The 16,540-nt window shown below is 37.6% G+C and overlaps 2 protein-coding genes across 2 annotated transcripts; both read right to left on the bottom strand.

The window, feature by feature from the left end:
* Positions 1-7,606: 7,606 nt before the first annotated feature.
* On the bottom strand, positions 7,607-12,507 carry LOC123564742 (uncharacterized). The gene is made up of 6 exons (XM_053521582.1): positions 12,443-12,507; positions 11,097-11,914; positions 9,397-10,995; positions 8,963-9,282; positions 8,593-8,739; positions 7,607-7,645 (listed from the first exon to the last, which is right to left on the bottom strand). The coding sequence occupies exons 1-6, from the start codon at positions 12,505-12,507 to the stop codon at positions 7,607-7,609; spliced, it is 2,988 nt and encodes a 995-aa protein (XP_053377557.1).
* Positions 12,508-12,966: 459 nt separating this feature from the next.
* LOC123564751 (uncharacterized) lies at positions 12,967-14,178 on the bottom strand. Its single transcript, XM_045358530.2, has one exon. The coding sequence runs from the start codon at positions 14,176-14,178 to the stop codon at positions 12,967-12,969; it is 1,212 nt and encodes a 403-aa protein (XP_045214465.2).
* Positions 14,179-16,540: the final 2,362 nt, after the last annotated feature.

Raw genomic sequence — 16,540 nt, 5'->3', positions numbered from 1 at the left:
CATCTTTTTATACGTTTGTTTTTTCATTTTTGTATCTTTAATTATTCTATGATCCTTTTTTAAGTAACATTTTCGAATCATTTTTTTTAAATCATAAGAGATAGCTTGAGGAATTTTTTATATAATAGGCATTTCGTACATAAATCAAATTTGAAAACAGTCATTAGGAAAATTATTATATGGCATTTTAAGTACTTTCATTTTTTTGTTATTGCTTTGATACTTTTCTTTTCTTTTTATGATATTAGTATATTTTTTTTAAGCTCGGATAAAAAATAGCACCCCCGAAATTGTTACTAAATTGCTTTTTTCGCTCGCAAAGCTGCATAGGCACTTTGTCTTTTTTTGGGTAAAACAATGATTTTTTTCTTGCCGCTACGCTCGCACTATAAAATCCCACAAGTTTTCTGGGGTCCTATATAGCATTTATTTTTCTTTAAAAAAACTTTGTAACCCCTCCCCATAAAAATACTCAGAAATCGGGCTTAGAAATTCCATTCCGAGATACTTAAGCAAGAATAGTCTGACGAGTCATTAAAACATGGACTATACGTAGCATGTTATTTGGGTTGATTTTATCATAAAACCTGTCCTTTTTCAATACCAAAAAAGCACCTCAGAACACCAAGAATGCACCAGATGGATCTATTGTTCTCAAAATGTTCCGGTGGGGTGGGGGAGGGGGAGATGGGGACATGCCCACGGACCCTCCTAGTTGTTCTACTACAAATATTTTGCACCCTTTACATCAAATCCTGTATCCACCCTGAGATTTGTGAATGCTTAACTAATTTTTTTGTTAAAACATAAAGAAGGAACTTAAACATACAATATTACTTATTTTTGCAAACCAGACGGGGATTTCCGATATCTTTACCGGTGCTGGAAAAGTCCATATTACACCCCGGGGTGGTGTAAGATGACTCTCGTGCTGTAAATGACGTATAAGAACTACATATATGTAAAAAATTTGTGTAGTATTTTATATTCTATTTAAAAAACGGAATAAAAATTCAACACCTTGACAGTTCCTACTGGTTCCTGATAGTATATTTCTCGATTCAAATCACGTTATTTTATCAAAAATTCATAACGTTACGCTGCAACTGGTAAAACAAAACCGGAACTAAACATTGTTGTTTGTTTTGAAACGTCATGACGTCTTTCCTGTTTACGGACGTTGGTTTCCCGCGCTTTGTTTAAATACACTGCCATAAGAAATAGTTTTAAAAAAAGAAAGCTGTTCAGTTGATTTTATTTTTATTATTATTTCTTGAAACCGGTATGCAAGAAAAAGATTCTACCTATGGTTATAGGTGCAGATGTAGAACTTTCTCTATTGTCTGACCGCCTCTGTTTTCGGGTGGTTAGAATCGCTGGCTTAAAATCACTCCTAAGTACTCACTGATTAAGGGCATGGGTTCAATCTTTGCTACCGACCAGGTCTCTTTATGTAAGAAAGATGGCAGCTTGAGTACTAGTACTTGATCTTTCCAGGAACGATTGTTGGGTAAACTGCCCACCTGACATAACTGAAATAGTGTTTAAAATGGCGTAAACCCCAACAAATCAAATTAAGTCCCTCGGTTGTATTTTCTCATATATATGATATGTAACAAGAGCTTCCGCATTCACCATTTTAATAGCTAGTTCCTCGTTTCAACTTTACACACGTACCCGGTTAGTTATACACTTGTACCTTTATTTAGTCTTTACACTAACTCCCCGTTTTGTTGAAACACACAATTCCACATTTCGTCTATACACAAACACCCGGTTTGTTACACATTCACCTCAGTTGGTTTAAACACAAAATTCCCCGCTCTGAATGTGAAAAATCTCATTGCTTAACAATAGAAGATAGCTTTAATCTAAAGCCTCGGATAATTTTAAGATCATAAGAATAAGAGTTGATAGAAATATGATAACTGTAGCTACAGTAATAAAGAAGTTCCCAGTTGGTAGGTTTATAGCTTACATCCCCGATTGGTTGCGTTTACATGTACGTGTGTGTGTGTGTGTGTGTGTGTGTGTGTGTGCACACGTGTTGGTAGCCCGCCCGCTTAGCTCAGTAGGTAAGAGCGTTGGTCTACGGACCGCTTGGTCGCGAGTTCGATCCTCGGGCGGGGCGTATGTTCTCCGTGACTATTTGATAAACGACATTGTGTCTGAAATCATTAGTTCTTCACCTCTGATAATTCATGTGGGGAAGTTGGCAGTTACTTGCGAAGAACAGGTTTGTACTGGTACAGAATCCAGGAACACTGGTTAGGTTAACTGCCCGCCGTTACATGACTGAAATACTGTTGAAAAACGGCATTAAACCCAAAACAAACAAAAACAAACAAACAAACGTGCGTTGGTATACCTTACGTAGCGAGGTACATCATTGAATTACACACATACATACCGATGTACAAAAAAAAATACTGAGGTACTTTTTCCCATTACCTCGGTATGTTAACCTCTGAACATGCGTAAAAGGACATGCCGATTGCGTCTATAGGGGGGTAGGTGTTACCTCGGTATAACGTATGAAATACCGTAAAAACCTATGTACCTCGGAAAGGTGGGTACCTCATGATGTTGATGCCAGACTGTGTGTGGGTCCTCAGAAGCTACATTTGATACAGACACACACACAAACACACCACACAAACACACATGTACCTCGGTAAGAGTACCTCGTAATGTAAGGTATACCAGTAAGCGCGCGCGCGTGTGTGTGGTGGGGTTGGAGGGGGGAGAACTCTGCTTTTACCCAGTCAAGGTGTGTGAATTATGAATTTGGTTAAATTACTTTTGATTAATTCATTAATAAGCATTTCAACTTTTTAGGCAGTTCAACATTTTACAATGGGGTGATATGTGTGTGTTTGTGTGTGTTGTGGGGTGGGAGGGGGGTTAACTCTGCTTTTACCCAGTCAAGGTGTGTGTGTGGTGGGTGGGTAGGGGGGCATTGGGGGCGGGGGGGTGTAAAACGATATATGAGCAAAGTTTATGTGCTTATTGATAATTTTGTGAGATTTGGTTATTCTTGCTCATAACCTTGAATTATAAGCATTTTCATGTTTTAAATAAATCAATGGGAAACACTCTGTTTTTACCGGAACAAGGGTAATAACAATAAGTGTGAGCGAAGGTCATGCAATAATTGATAATTATGTGATGTTTGGAGATTCTGGTTATAAGAGTTCATAAAAACGAAATACCCTCTTGATGCATTCAGTAACTGCACAAGGAACCGAAATTATTTGGTCACTGTGCATTGGACATTTGACTTACAGACCTCAAATCAGTAATTAGGGGTCTTTTACTAGTCACAAGTGACCTCCATTTCAAATGTGATTTTAGACTGAAGTATTCTCTAATTATCTGGCAAAACAGCTCTATTGTTCCGGGTCACTGTGACATTGACTTTTGAACTACAGATTTCAAAATCAATACTATAGGGGTCATCCGCTGGTCATGACAAACCTCCCGATCAACATTCGTGATCCTAAGCCTAAGCGTTCTTGAGTTACCATCCGGAAACCGATTAGTCTGTACCATCAAACAATAATATTTGCAATATACCCGTCCTCCTTCGAAGGGTGGGGGAAAGGGGTAATTTTTAAACTAGAAGATGCGTTTGTGGAAAAGACCATCTCCCTCCCCACAGGCAAGAAGTCAATAGGGGATAGCAGCGAAAGTCAAAGAGACACTAATGGCTGACTGCAATAGGGATAATCTTGACATGTCCACTCATCCTATGATGTTTCAACACTTTGGATCAAGTGGTTCTCAAGTAAACCGTTTCCCATGTTCAACCCTGTGACCTTGACCTTTGATCGAGTGACCCACAAATCAATAGGGGTCATCTACTATGCATGTCCAATCATCCCATGAAATTCAAACATTCTGGGTCAAGTGGTTCTCAAGCTATTGATCGGAAAGTGTTTTTCCATGTTCAGACATCTGTGACCTTGACCTTAGCTCAAGTGACCCCAGTAAAGGTAAGTGTCATCTATTCTGTAAATATATGTAATTTTTATCACCGCATGTAGTTTGAAGGTTCTGGGTTAAATGATTGCGAAGTTTTGGTCAAGTGATTCAAAAGTCAATAGGAAGCTATCTACTATACATGTCAAACCATTCTATGAAGTTTCAACATTCTGGGTCCAGTGGTTCTCAAGTTATTGATCAGAAACGGTTTTCAAGTCCCTGTGCCATTGACAGGTGATTTTCTAATTTCTTTTTCAAATGAGATAGCACGCTATGAATGTATTTTCTTGCACAGCGGACTGGCGTTTCCGGTGATTTTACCCATGCCGACAAAACCCATCTTGCACCCCCCCCCCCCCCCCCCCCCCCAATGCCAGATGACTCTCGTGCTGTTAATGACAACTAGTGGTTCATACACTGATAATATATTGGTTATGTAAAATACGAAAAAAAGCAGGTACCTTGTAGTTTCTCTCCGTTCCTTATTGTATATTTCCGATTCAAAATACGTTAGTTTCCCGTAAAAACACAACGTTATGCTACAAATGATAAAACAAGTGAACTTTGTTATTGTGCATAACGCAAAACATGATGACGTCACTTACGGACGTTAATTTCCCGCGTTTTGCGTTCATTCTCTGCAATAAGAAAGAGTGCTACATACGTGTTTTTCTACCTGTTATATGTAAAATACGGTATGCAAGAAAAATAATCTGCCAGAATAAAATGCTAACATGTATACGATATGCAAGAAAAAATATCAGACATGTGTTTACGAATCGGATAGAAATATCCGTCCCGAGGGCACCTGCGCATTGGGCGGTAATGAGGCTTGAAATTACATAGATTAAACGCACTTCTGAATAGTTCTTAAACTAAAAGCAACCATAAAAATATTTACAATGAAATGTTTAAATAATTTTCCACCAGGATTTTGATTGTTCAAACAGTCTCAATCAAACCGAGTCCGCTACTATTCTTCTGGGTTGCATTCCTTGCTTCCAAAAGATCTTCTAACAGATTTGTTTTATATTCTTAATTGTCGTATTTCTGAAAGTGGTAACGGATTTACTTTGTTGTTGGATTTAACAACTTAGGTTAGCGTAAATACTGTGGACATAGCGGACTTGACATTTTTAAGGCAATATAAAACAACATACAAATGTAGTTCGTTTTCAAATTTTGTATTTTGGTGCAGAAGTAAACGCCCCCTTGGTGCAAAATGTGCAATCCTGGGGTTCCACACGCTAGCCGATGACCAATATTTAAAACAGACATTGCAACCAAAATTTTACACGATGATTATTATTACACAAAATTTATATTTATATAGATGTTTCTTATAAGGAAGTTTTGCTATGCTTTAATTTCTTATAATGAATATTTGAACCGTTTTCATCACTTTTTAAACATGTGACCTATTTCAGGTGGCCATTTGTGAACTTTAAAATTCTTTGTAACATACTTCATGCATTTGAAAAGCTATCATTTTAATAACGTTTCTGTGTGTATGTGTTTTGTTGTTGTTTTTCTTTTGGTTTTACGCCGTTTTTCAACAATATTTCAGTCATGTAATGGAGGACTGGTTATATACATTTTTCCTCCATTCGTTTTTTTGCGAGGTGGGTTATCTAGTAATTCAGTTGCATTTCCTAGGTTGTATTCCATATCAGCTTTTTTTTAAAATTTCTATGTACCAGTTGTTTGCACATATAATTGCCTTTTCGCTAGTCTCTTATCGGTACTGCTATCTTCCATTCGACAGACATTAGTAAACACGGATGTGATTTTGAGCTTCAAATGGGAGAAATCCTGATAAAATGTACGGAGTGGGATCTGCTGTGTTTTGGGGTATTGATAAGACCTGTTTGATTATTTGCGTTTGAAATAATTCTAGTTTCTGAATGATTTTTTTTATTTAAACATATTTTATTGGTCCTTTTTTTTACATGTACAATAATATATATGCATATACATTTAATGATATTGAAAGTAGCAAAAGGGTTGAACCACGATTTCTAACAACATCAGTAAACGGTTCTCACCGACAGTATTTCACAATAAATGCATAGCAGTTGGACGGTTACATACAAAAACAAGAAGATACATGTACATATATCCTGTGATCTCCTTTGTTACAGTATACTCCTTCGCTTAATGTTTTTCTTTTACATTTTAGGCATTCAATGTTTTCTTTATTCTCTTCAGTTTCAGTATCTTTTGTAGTTTTGTCCTTAACTGATTTCTTTTTGTTTCTTTTTTACATTCATTGTCATGTTTTCTTGTCGTTGATTCGTAGCGGGTACATTTTTTTTCCTTGAAGTTATTTACTGAATTTACTGCTTGTGCCAATTGTTCTTCCAATAATTTATTCAAATTCTCTATCGACTTTTCATTTGGAAGATAGTCTTTTATTACTTTATGTATCTTCTTTAGATCATTTCACACAAAGTTCTTTTCAGTTCCTTTATTATTTACAATAATGCGCGAAGTTGTTGGATAGAGATTTACTGTGTAACTGTTTTCAGAAATTTCCTCTTCAATTCAGATTGTAATTTTCACAATAGCCTTGCTGGAACTATCAATATCGTTTTGAACTTTCGATCCTTTTTGTCGATAGTAATTAATATAGGCACATTTCATAAGTTAAAAGGTAGCCGCATCTGCTGTTCCAACAAAACCTCCTTCTTTTGAATTGTGTGAAACATATTGAACTCTTTTAGCCGCCCTAGCATTCTTCAAAAGGGCTTTCTCAATATTTAGATCATACTTAACTTGTCGTATGTTGGGCACTGAAGCACAGGGTATTTGCTCTGATTCATTTATGTTGATTTGCATAGCACTTTTCTTAAGTGATCTCGTAGCCACAGCTATTTTGAACAGAAAATATCTGCACTATGTTTAGTTTCTATATTAGAACTAGAACCACTGATACTAACACTATTACATATTCGATTCTTTATAACAGCATTTAACAGCAATATTAGACATTAAATATTTACACAATTGCTCATAATATTAAAAATAAAAAAAATCAGTGTAATAGGCCTAGAGCTGAAAGGTGAACCCCCTCCCCCCTCTAGGGATTTCTGTAAACCCCATTGTTTTTGAAGCCCCTTGTCTATAGATCATACTTCTGAATTCTGTCATCTGGCAAGCGAGTTCTCTATGAATTACAGCATGTTATTTACGTTACCTTAATAATTATTTAATAAATGTTAAAACTGGAATGTGGTGATTTATGTGGCAGAAACAACTAAAATCATTAGTAAGTGGGTTCAGTGGTATGCAAAGTATGTTGTTGTCAATATTCCCGCTTAGTTTTGTTCTCTCAATCGACAATTTCATTTTGTAATTTACATTACCATTTATTTTATAGAAGTACTCATATCAATTATTCCAATAGGTTTAATTGTAAGAAAATATCTGATATGTCTAAAATATAGTATTTTCATATACATATTATTTAAGAATTTATCATTTAACAGTTTTAAGAACAAGTATGAAAGAATGTCACGGCCTCGCACCATTTACACTGGCACGAGCCTGTTACACGAGCCTGGTATATCTGAGTTCCAGGGGTTTACAATTGGACTATTCAATATACTCGTTAAGTCTTTTATTAGTACCACAAACAATATCGTACATCAACAACGGTTATCTAAAATTAACAATAACATATAATAAGTAATAGTACAGAATTAACAAATACAAATAAACATGTTTAATATAATGAAAGGTGAAAAGTTTAAGAAACAATGTGAAAAATGAAAATCAGTTCTAAATTCTTACAAAGGACTTCGTGAACTTGTCAAAAAAAAACAATAAGTGAAAAATGTTGTTTGCTCATTACCGTATTTCTTTACTAAAACTATGCAAAAAATCATTCTAAAATTATTAGAAATAAAAAGTTAAACAAAATTCAAACTTACTGAACAATGCCACGTATTTCCCTCGTAAACTCAGAAAAACAAATCTATTTTAACAAACTAAAAAGTATGTCTTTCGCTTTCAGTGTATAAATTCTTAATGTCCGTTTGGGCGATTTTTAGTACATGCGCGATGGCTATTGTTTTCAAAAATATATATTTGCGTAATAAGCAACCAACGAAAACTTGAAAAAATACCCTTGGATACAAACCTAAGAATAGATTCCACCAAATATGGACAGTGCTTAGTTAACATTTTTGACAAATTCCAAACAACAATGAAAATATTTTAGCAATTACGACTGCCAGATGCAATATTATACTAGAGATATATTCAACCAACATTATCAGCCACTTCCCTTGATAAAGATAAAAAGGTCAGCAGGTCTCCTTACACCGCCCCTCAATGAACCTTCAAATTTCAATAGAAGTTCATTTAAAAAATACTTTAGGAGACTAAGAAAAATATACTTATTCAATGTAATATTTCATTAATGTAGTGAATATATACGATCTACATAGTCTATATTGTATTTTAACAAAAAATCGATTTCAAAAATATTTACACGCGAATTATAACGACCTACAGTATTTGTTCGTAAACAAACACTATCTACCATAACGCGTATGTTTATAAAACACGTTGCTCGAGAATACACAAACTTGAAATCGGTCTTACTTTCTCTAAACCATTTACCCTAACCCTACATGACCGCACAAGTCCGTCTCTCCCTTTACTAACCTCAAGCACACGTCCTAGAGGCCAGCGACCGCGTGTAGACGGTTCGTCACAGACAAGCACAAGGTCATTTACCGTCAAATTTCTCTACATATACATTGTGCCATTTTTGTCTTACCTGCAAACAGGGTATGTACTCTTTCGTCCATCTTCTCCAAAATATGTTTGCAAGATACTGAACTTGTCTCCACCAACGCTTGCAATAGCTATCGTCCTTCTCAAACAAACCAGGTGGTATGCACGAGTTCGAGCGCAGAATAAGAAGTTTGTTTGGAGATAACGGTAGTCGGTCACGTGAGTCATCACTTACCTGAGTTATTGGTCGATCATTCAGTATTTTTTCGACTTCCGTCATCAGTGTCATTAAAGCTTCGTCACGCAGAAGCTGTTCACGAACAACCGATTTTACCGCATTTTTGACTGATCTTACCAACCTTTCCCAGACACCACCCATGTGACTTGCATAAGGGGGATTAAAGTGCCAATCAATCGTCTCTTGAAGGAAATATTTAGACAAGCGACTTTGGTTCCATTGCTGAACTGATTCTCGTAACTCCCTTTCTCCTGCTCTAAGATTTGTTCCGTTATCGCTGAAGATCTTTACGGGCGTCCTCGACGGCTTACAAACCGCTGTAAGGCACATATAAACAAAATCCGTGTCAAGACTGTGGGCTATTTATATATGTACCGTCCTGGTAGTCAAGCAAGTGAACAAACAGCCGTACCTTTTCAGATGCCTCCTACCAGATTTCACATACATCGGACCGAAATAATCGACGCCAACGTACGTAAACGGTGCTTTGTCTGGTGTGAGTCTCTCGGCTGGAAGTTGGCCCATCTGTTGCGTTTGGGGACGTTGTAGTCTTCGCTTGCATTCAATACATTTGCTCAGTTCCGACTTCACAGTTTTAAGTCCATGGACAATCCAGTATTTCTGTCTAATCAACGACAGAATGTAGTGAGCGCCCATGTGCGCATTGATTTCATGATATTTCCTAATCAGAATCCTCGTCACATGGTGATTGTTTGGCAAAATAATCGGGTGCTTCACATCACTGTGTAAGTCGGAATTATCAAGTCGTCCGCCGACTCTCAGGAGACTTCCTATGTAAACGGGGCTTAATTTGGTAAGAGAACTTACTTTTGGAACACGACCTGTTTTCATGACACTGTTTATTTCAATATCGAACGTATTCCCTTGTACAAACTTAAGAATAGCTTTGGTCGCTTCTCGAATCTCACATATAGTCAAACACCCGCGTTTTACTGAAGTTCCAGAACTTTCTTTTGATCTCGAGTTTCTTTGAAAGAAGTACTGTTTGAACATAAGAATGTAAGCTACAGCTCGTTGTAGTTTATTCCAGTCGGAATACTTTCCCAAAAGATCATTTATTCTCTTATCACACTTACCTTGTGTCACGTGCGTACTAACCTCTGCCTTTAATTCTGTATCATTAACATCTATCGTCACAAGGCCTGGGGTCCCTGGCCAGTGTGAACTATCGGACTGCAGGAATTCTGGACCTCTAAGCCACGTTGAAAGCTTATCCGTTTCGTGAGGGTGCACGCCCCTTGACGCCAAGTCAGCAGGATTTTCCTTTGTAGGTACGTACCTCCAGTCCTGCGGCGTTGTTACATCATGAATAATTGCCAGTCTATTGGCAACGAAAGTCTTGAATCGTCTTTTCTCATTCTGGATGTACCCCAGAACGATCATAGAATCTGTCCAGAAGTATCTTTTATCTATATTCAAATCTAACTCCTGTTTCACTAACCGATACAACTTCACAGCAAGCACTGCCGCATCTAGCTCCAGCCTAGGTATTGCAATAGATTTAATCGGCGCCAACCGGGATTTTCCCATAACGAGACTACACTTACTGTTTCCTTCGGCGTCGTAAATCTTCACATACACCGCTGATCCGTACGCCTGTTCAGATGCATCACTGAACATGTGTAACTCTATCTTGGAAGATTTGTCTAACTTGCCTGGCTTCAAACACCTGTCAATACTTACCTTCGACAATTCTGGAAGATTCATTAACCACTGAGACCACTTTTCGGCGTCGGCTTCAGATACCCTTTCATCCCACTGTAACTGTTGCCTGCAAGCATTCTGTAAGACCAACTTTGGAATAAGAGTCACCGGTGCAACAAACCCGAGGGAGTCATACAACGAACTTGCAACAGATAATATACCACGTCTCGTATGACTCTTTTGTTGAAGACTTACATCAAATGCAAACTCATCTTTATCTATGCGCCACTGCAGTCCAAGAGCACGTTTAACTCGTGGGGTAGTTTCAAGGTCGATCTTCGTTGTCGAGCCTGCCCTCTCCATGTCTGGAATCGAATCCATGATTTCTTATTATTAGATAACCACTTTGTTAACCTAAACCCTCCTCTAGATAAGATATCTCGGAGTTCAGAAGAAAGTTTTATACCTACCTTTGCATCTGTCACTGACTTCAGAAGGTCATCGACGTAAAAGTCGCGTTCTATCGTTTTCACTGTATCATCACTAAACTCCTTAGCGTTATCACTTGCTGTACGTCTAAGACTGTATGCTGCACAACTAGGCGACGACGTTGCTCCAAATAAATGGACAGTCATACAGTATTCACATGGCTCTTTTTCTAGATCACCATCAGGCCACCACAGAAATCGAAGTGAGTTCCTATCACTGTCTTGTACCTTTACCTGGTGAAACATTGCCTCAATATCCGCTAGAAGAGCGACAGGTTCCTCTCGGAATCGTATCAGCACTCCTACAATGCTATTCATAAAATCTGGACCCTGTAAAATGTTATCATTCAACGACGTACCTCTATACTTAGCTGCACAGTCAAATACTATTCTTACCTTTCCTGGCTTCTTTGGGTTGATAACTGGATGGTGCGAAAGATACCAAACCTTACCAGTTTCCATTACGTCTGCATCTGTAACAGGAGTAGCATACCCATTTGTAATATAATCATTCATCGTGCTTCGGTACATTGTATATAAATCCTCATTACCTTGAAGTTTGCGCTTCAAATACGCAAGTCTGGTAGTTGCCAACACTCTGTTATTTGGTAAATTCACGTTTTCATCGCGCCATGGTAGTCCGATCTTGTAATGTCCGCCATCTTTCTCTATTGTTCTTTCCATGATTGATAGTGCACGTCGATCTTCAGACGACATACCTGTGCTGTTGTCTAATCTGCATTCCGGAAAGTCGGTTTTCCATAACCTATCCAATCTCCTCTTGCACACTAGAAGTCTGTTGGAAGTTTACATTCATATCTGTAGACAAAACAGTCTTACCTGTCGGTCCAAGTATACTCCAACCTAGAATCGACCGTATAGCGTACGGCTCACCTCTATTTCCTCTCCTTTCTTCCTCTACCTAGAACGCCTCTGGGGTGTCGCTGCCAATCAATAACTCTACCTGACCTTGTTTAATCCGTGGCAAGCTTATATCTGCTAAATGCTTCCACTTCCAACCTGCGAACAATCAGGGGGTGATCTAAGTGAAATAGGTAGGCGATAACTGACCATACCTTATTCAAGGTCACCGTCTCGCTTCTATCAATAGAACTTACCTTAAAACTCAGTTCAACCCCATTCCTACGTTCGAAGACTTATTAACGGTTGTGATGCTAAACTCTCGGGGTGTACCTGTAGCTCCCAATTTCTTAATTAACCCTTCCGTACACAATGTAACATCGCTACCCTCATCCAATAAGGCGTATGTTTTTACATGCACAGGCCCATTTTCGATAATAACTGGCACAATACGCAAACTTACCTTATTCTTCCGTGGATCATTTGTAGCACAACAATTATTGTTCCCCGATGTCTGACTTTCGTCATGATTCAAAGTACTATGAATCATCGTATGATGCTTTTCATTACACCCATTAATCTCGCAACAACTACCTTTGCGACAAAATTTAGCCAGGTGTTTAAAATTCAGACAATTTTCGCACATCTTGTGCTTTCTGATAAAATTTAATTTTTCTCCTAATTCAATTAATCTAAATTTTTCGCAGTGCATCAGTTTAATGAGCCTCTTTACAGTAAAAGCAAGATAAACTTCTCTGGCGATACAGAGGTGTCTCATTGCCCGAATAATTACCCGAAGTAGAAGTAGTATAGCGTGACATATTTATCACGAGGAGAAGTGCCTTTGGGGGCAGATTTAACCTTTGCCGTATACATGCCTTTTGACGCACTGGCTAAGTCTTGTACCATACATTTGTTTTGCTACTATAGCTCGCTCGTGGACAAAGGTGAGCAGGTCATTGAAATTCGGTTCGGATCCCTGCTCGATCAGCTACTAGCGCGTTCGGCCCATTTTGACCGAATATGCATGGGTAGTCGCCTAACTATTTTCTTGAGGTTTTCAGTATTATTGATATCAGAAACAAACCCTATTTGCGAAAGTGTTATTTGACATTTTTCCATGTCGAGCGACAAATTCATGAGGCCTTGTACGTCTTTTGGTTTAACAGGGCTACCATCAATCAGTCGTTCAACATGGGACCTAGCAACTAAGTGAGGCTTACCATACCTGCCTTGGAGGATTTGTTTCGCTCTTACATACCCCTCATCTGATGGCAAAACAACACAATCTTCGATGCTACGACGAGCATCACCATTACAAAATTGCACTAAGTAACTAAGTTTTAATCTATTGTCCTTCAATCTCATTTCAATGTTTGTTTCAAAGTTCTTGATAAACTTGCAATAATCCGCTGGATTTCCACTAAATGTCAGTAACTCTGGTTTTGGTAAGTTCAAACTTTCCTGTACACTAGATGTCATAGCCATAAATCCATTGAAAAGATCATTGTCACTGGGTTTGGGATTGGATGCTGCAACTACGTTTAATTCCGGCTGACCAAGAGTAGGGGTCACGTCGGGAATACTTCGCACGTACGCCTCTGTCTTTTCTCTAGCACTCTGCCTCATTTCGGGCAGAATTACATTGTTCGACGCAACACTATTACTGCTCGAACTTCCGCTGTCGTCTTCAATTTCGATCCTAGCCAGATCGTTCTCAACCGCGATTTTCTCCATTTCACGCCTTATTTCTGCTTGCTGAAATTCAAGATCTTGTTGCCGTCTTTCTAAATCTTGACGTCTGCGGATATGCGCTAATTTCAGCTCTGCCCGCTGTCGTTTGCGTTCGGATGGCGCAGCACTATGGCGACTTTGTGAGCGCGTCAACGATAGAGTTTCGTCGATCGCTCCAATTCGCTGGCTAACTTGCTCCAGTATTAAATCCAGCTCTTGTAGGCTCTGTCGGCATGATCGTTGGAGCTGTGTTTGCTGTTCCTGATCGAACACATCAATATCACTAAGTTCCTTTTCATAAACATTCCAACTGTCAAGAACTTCTCTTCTCAGTTGTGATATTTTCCCATCATCTGTGCCAATCAAAGCTAATTCCAAGGCTTTCATTGCCTTCGCGAATTTCGAAGCACATGACTTAATCAATGCTCTTTTGTCACTTACACTTGTAGACTCAGCTACTGACATGATGATACTAAAAGCCCACTTACGAATTTAACTTAATCCAAAAATGACTGTTCAATAACTGTAAGAATGTCAAGGCCTCGCACCATTTACACTGGCACGAGCCTGATATATCTGAGTTCCAGGGGTTTACAATTGGACTATTCAATATACTCGTTAAGTCTTTTATTAGTACCACAATCAATATCGTACATCAACAACGGTTATCTAAAATTAACAATAACATATAATAAGTAATAGTACAGAATTAACAAATACAAATAAACATGTTTAATATAATGAAAGGTGAAAAGTTTAAGAAACAATGTGAAAAATGAAAATCAGTTCTAAATTCTAACAAAGGACTTCGTGAACTTGTCAAAAAAAGCAACAAACAATAAGTGAAAAATGTTGTTTGCTCATTACCGTATTTCTTTACTAAAACTATGCAAAAAATCATTCTAAAATTATTAGAAATAAAAAGTTAAACAAAATTCAAACTTACTGAACAATGCCACGTATTTCCCTCGTAAACTCAGAAAAACAAATCTATTTTAACAAACTAAAAAGTATGTCTTTCGCTTTCAGTGTATAAATTCTTAATGTCCGTTTGGGCGATTTTTAGTACATGCGCGATGGCTATTGTTTTCAAAAATATATATTTGCGTAATAAGCAACCAATGAAAACTTGAAAAAATACCCTTGGATACAAACCTAAGAATAGATTCCACCAAATATGGACAGTGCTTAGTTAACATTTTTGACAAATTCCAAACAACAATGAAAATATTTTAGCAATTACGACTGCCAGATGCAATATTATACTAGAGATATATTCAACCAACATTATCAGCCACTTCCCTTGTTAAAGATAAAAAGGTCAGCAGGTCTCCTTACAAAGTACGTTACCATTATTATATACGTTACTAAAATTCTCGATATAACTTTTCATTTCTCAGTCAATAGATTCTTTATATAATCCTTATAATGATGTTTAGACTTAGGTTATGCGCTAGTTTCATATTGAAATGCATGTAGCACAGCACTGACATTGTAACCTACGTTACGATACGTTACCGAATGTGTATTTTAGTAACTGAATAATACATGCTTACAGCTGCTTATATGCTTAACCAAATCAATTCACATGAATCAGAAATGAGAAACAATTAAGTTGTAGCATTAATCATTCTTTTGCTATCTTGTAATAAGCAATTTAGTATTTACTGCTATTTATTAAACATTTTTTTCAGTTTGATATTTTCAGTCACCTAACTCGCCGTAATCACTGTCTGTTTAGTATATTATGGTGTCAGTTATATTGGTCATCTCTACTCCTTCATAGTCATCATCAGACTCATCCCCATCGCATGTTGCTGGTGTCACAAATAATTTCAGCTAGTTCTTGAGGTACTATATTATCGGAACATCAGTCATATTTCAACAATTTTTCTGATCCTTTTATCTCCTTTTGGTAGAATTGGGTAGTTCTTATGAGTATGAGTCTAAATGGACAATTGATAGTTCACACGTTCCATGTGCATTTTAAGTAACAAATTGCACAGTGGCAATAGATTCATGTCCAAATTATATAGCACGTACTTGATACTTTTCAAGAAACATGCCATACTAGTATATAAGTTTGTTGATGTTTGTATGTAGTCTTTGTATCCATAGATTGCGCAGACAATATTTTCGATGGATGCCGTAAAAAGAGTCATCGGAACAGTGATGTGTACTAGTATGACTTACTTCTGCTAAGTTTGCAACATGCCCCTGTTTTTTCTCTACTAATTTGAACGGTGCTACTTTCCCAGTGCAAACAAAAGCACTTGTTGTGTAAACCAGACAGTGTATCGCGAGTAAAATTGAGCAGATTCTTTCTCCTTTGCTTTTTTAGATGTTGTGAGCATTTAAAAGGCGTCTCTTGTTGCCTTTCCCCGTGTCAAATAAAACAGTTCTTCGTATTTGTTAAGATATCACCAATAACACAAACACGTCTGTAGCTAGGGATCTGACTTTGATTGTCATCTTTCGTGTAATACTAACAGTACTGATGTCTAAGCAGTGAACATAATTCTTGTGTCCGCTTCTTCCTGTATAGAGTTCAGTGGTACATAAAGCCGAGCTTGAACTTTGTTCCCATCTTCATTTGTGAGTAAATAACACTTTTCACCATTTTCAAAATACATTGGTCTTCCCTCCAACTTGGTGCATAGAATCACATTTTCAATGTTCGAAAATTAGATTGATCAACTGTGTTTTGTTTTCACTATTTGACATGAATGCTTTCCAGTCACGTGGTATTTTGGTTTCGACTCGAGACAGTAAGAATTTGACACGTCAAACTATCTTTGGTAATTGACTGAACACAGTTTCGGCTACG

The sequence above is a fragment of the Mercenaria mercenaria genome, chromosome 1, assembly GCF_021730395.1.
Source record: "Mercenaria mercenaria strain notata chromosome 1, MADL_Memer_1, whole genome shotgun sequence".
Lineage (NCBI taxonomy): Eukaryota > Metazoa > Mollusca > Bivalvia > Venerida > Veneridae > Mercenaria > Mercenaria mercenaria.
Note: the sequence above shows the minus strand (reverse complement) of the source record. Positions and strands in the feature narration are given on the sequence as shown.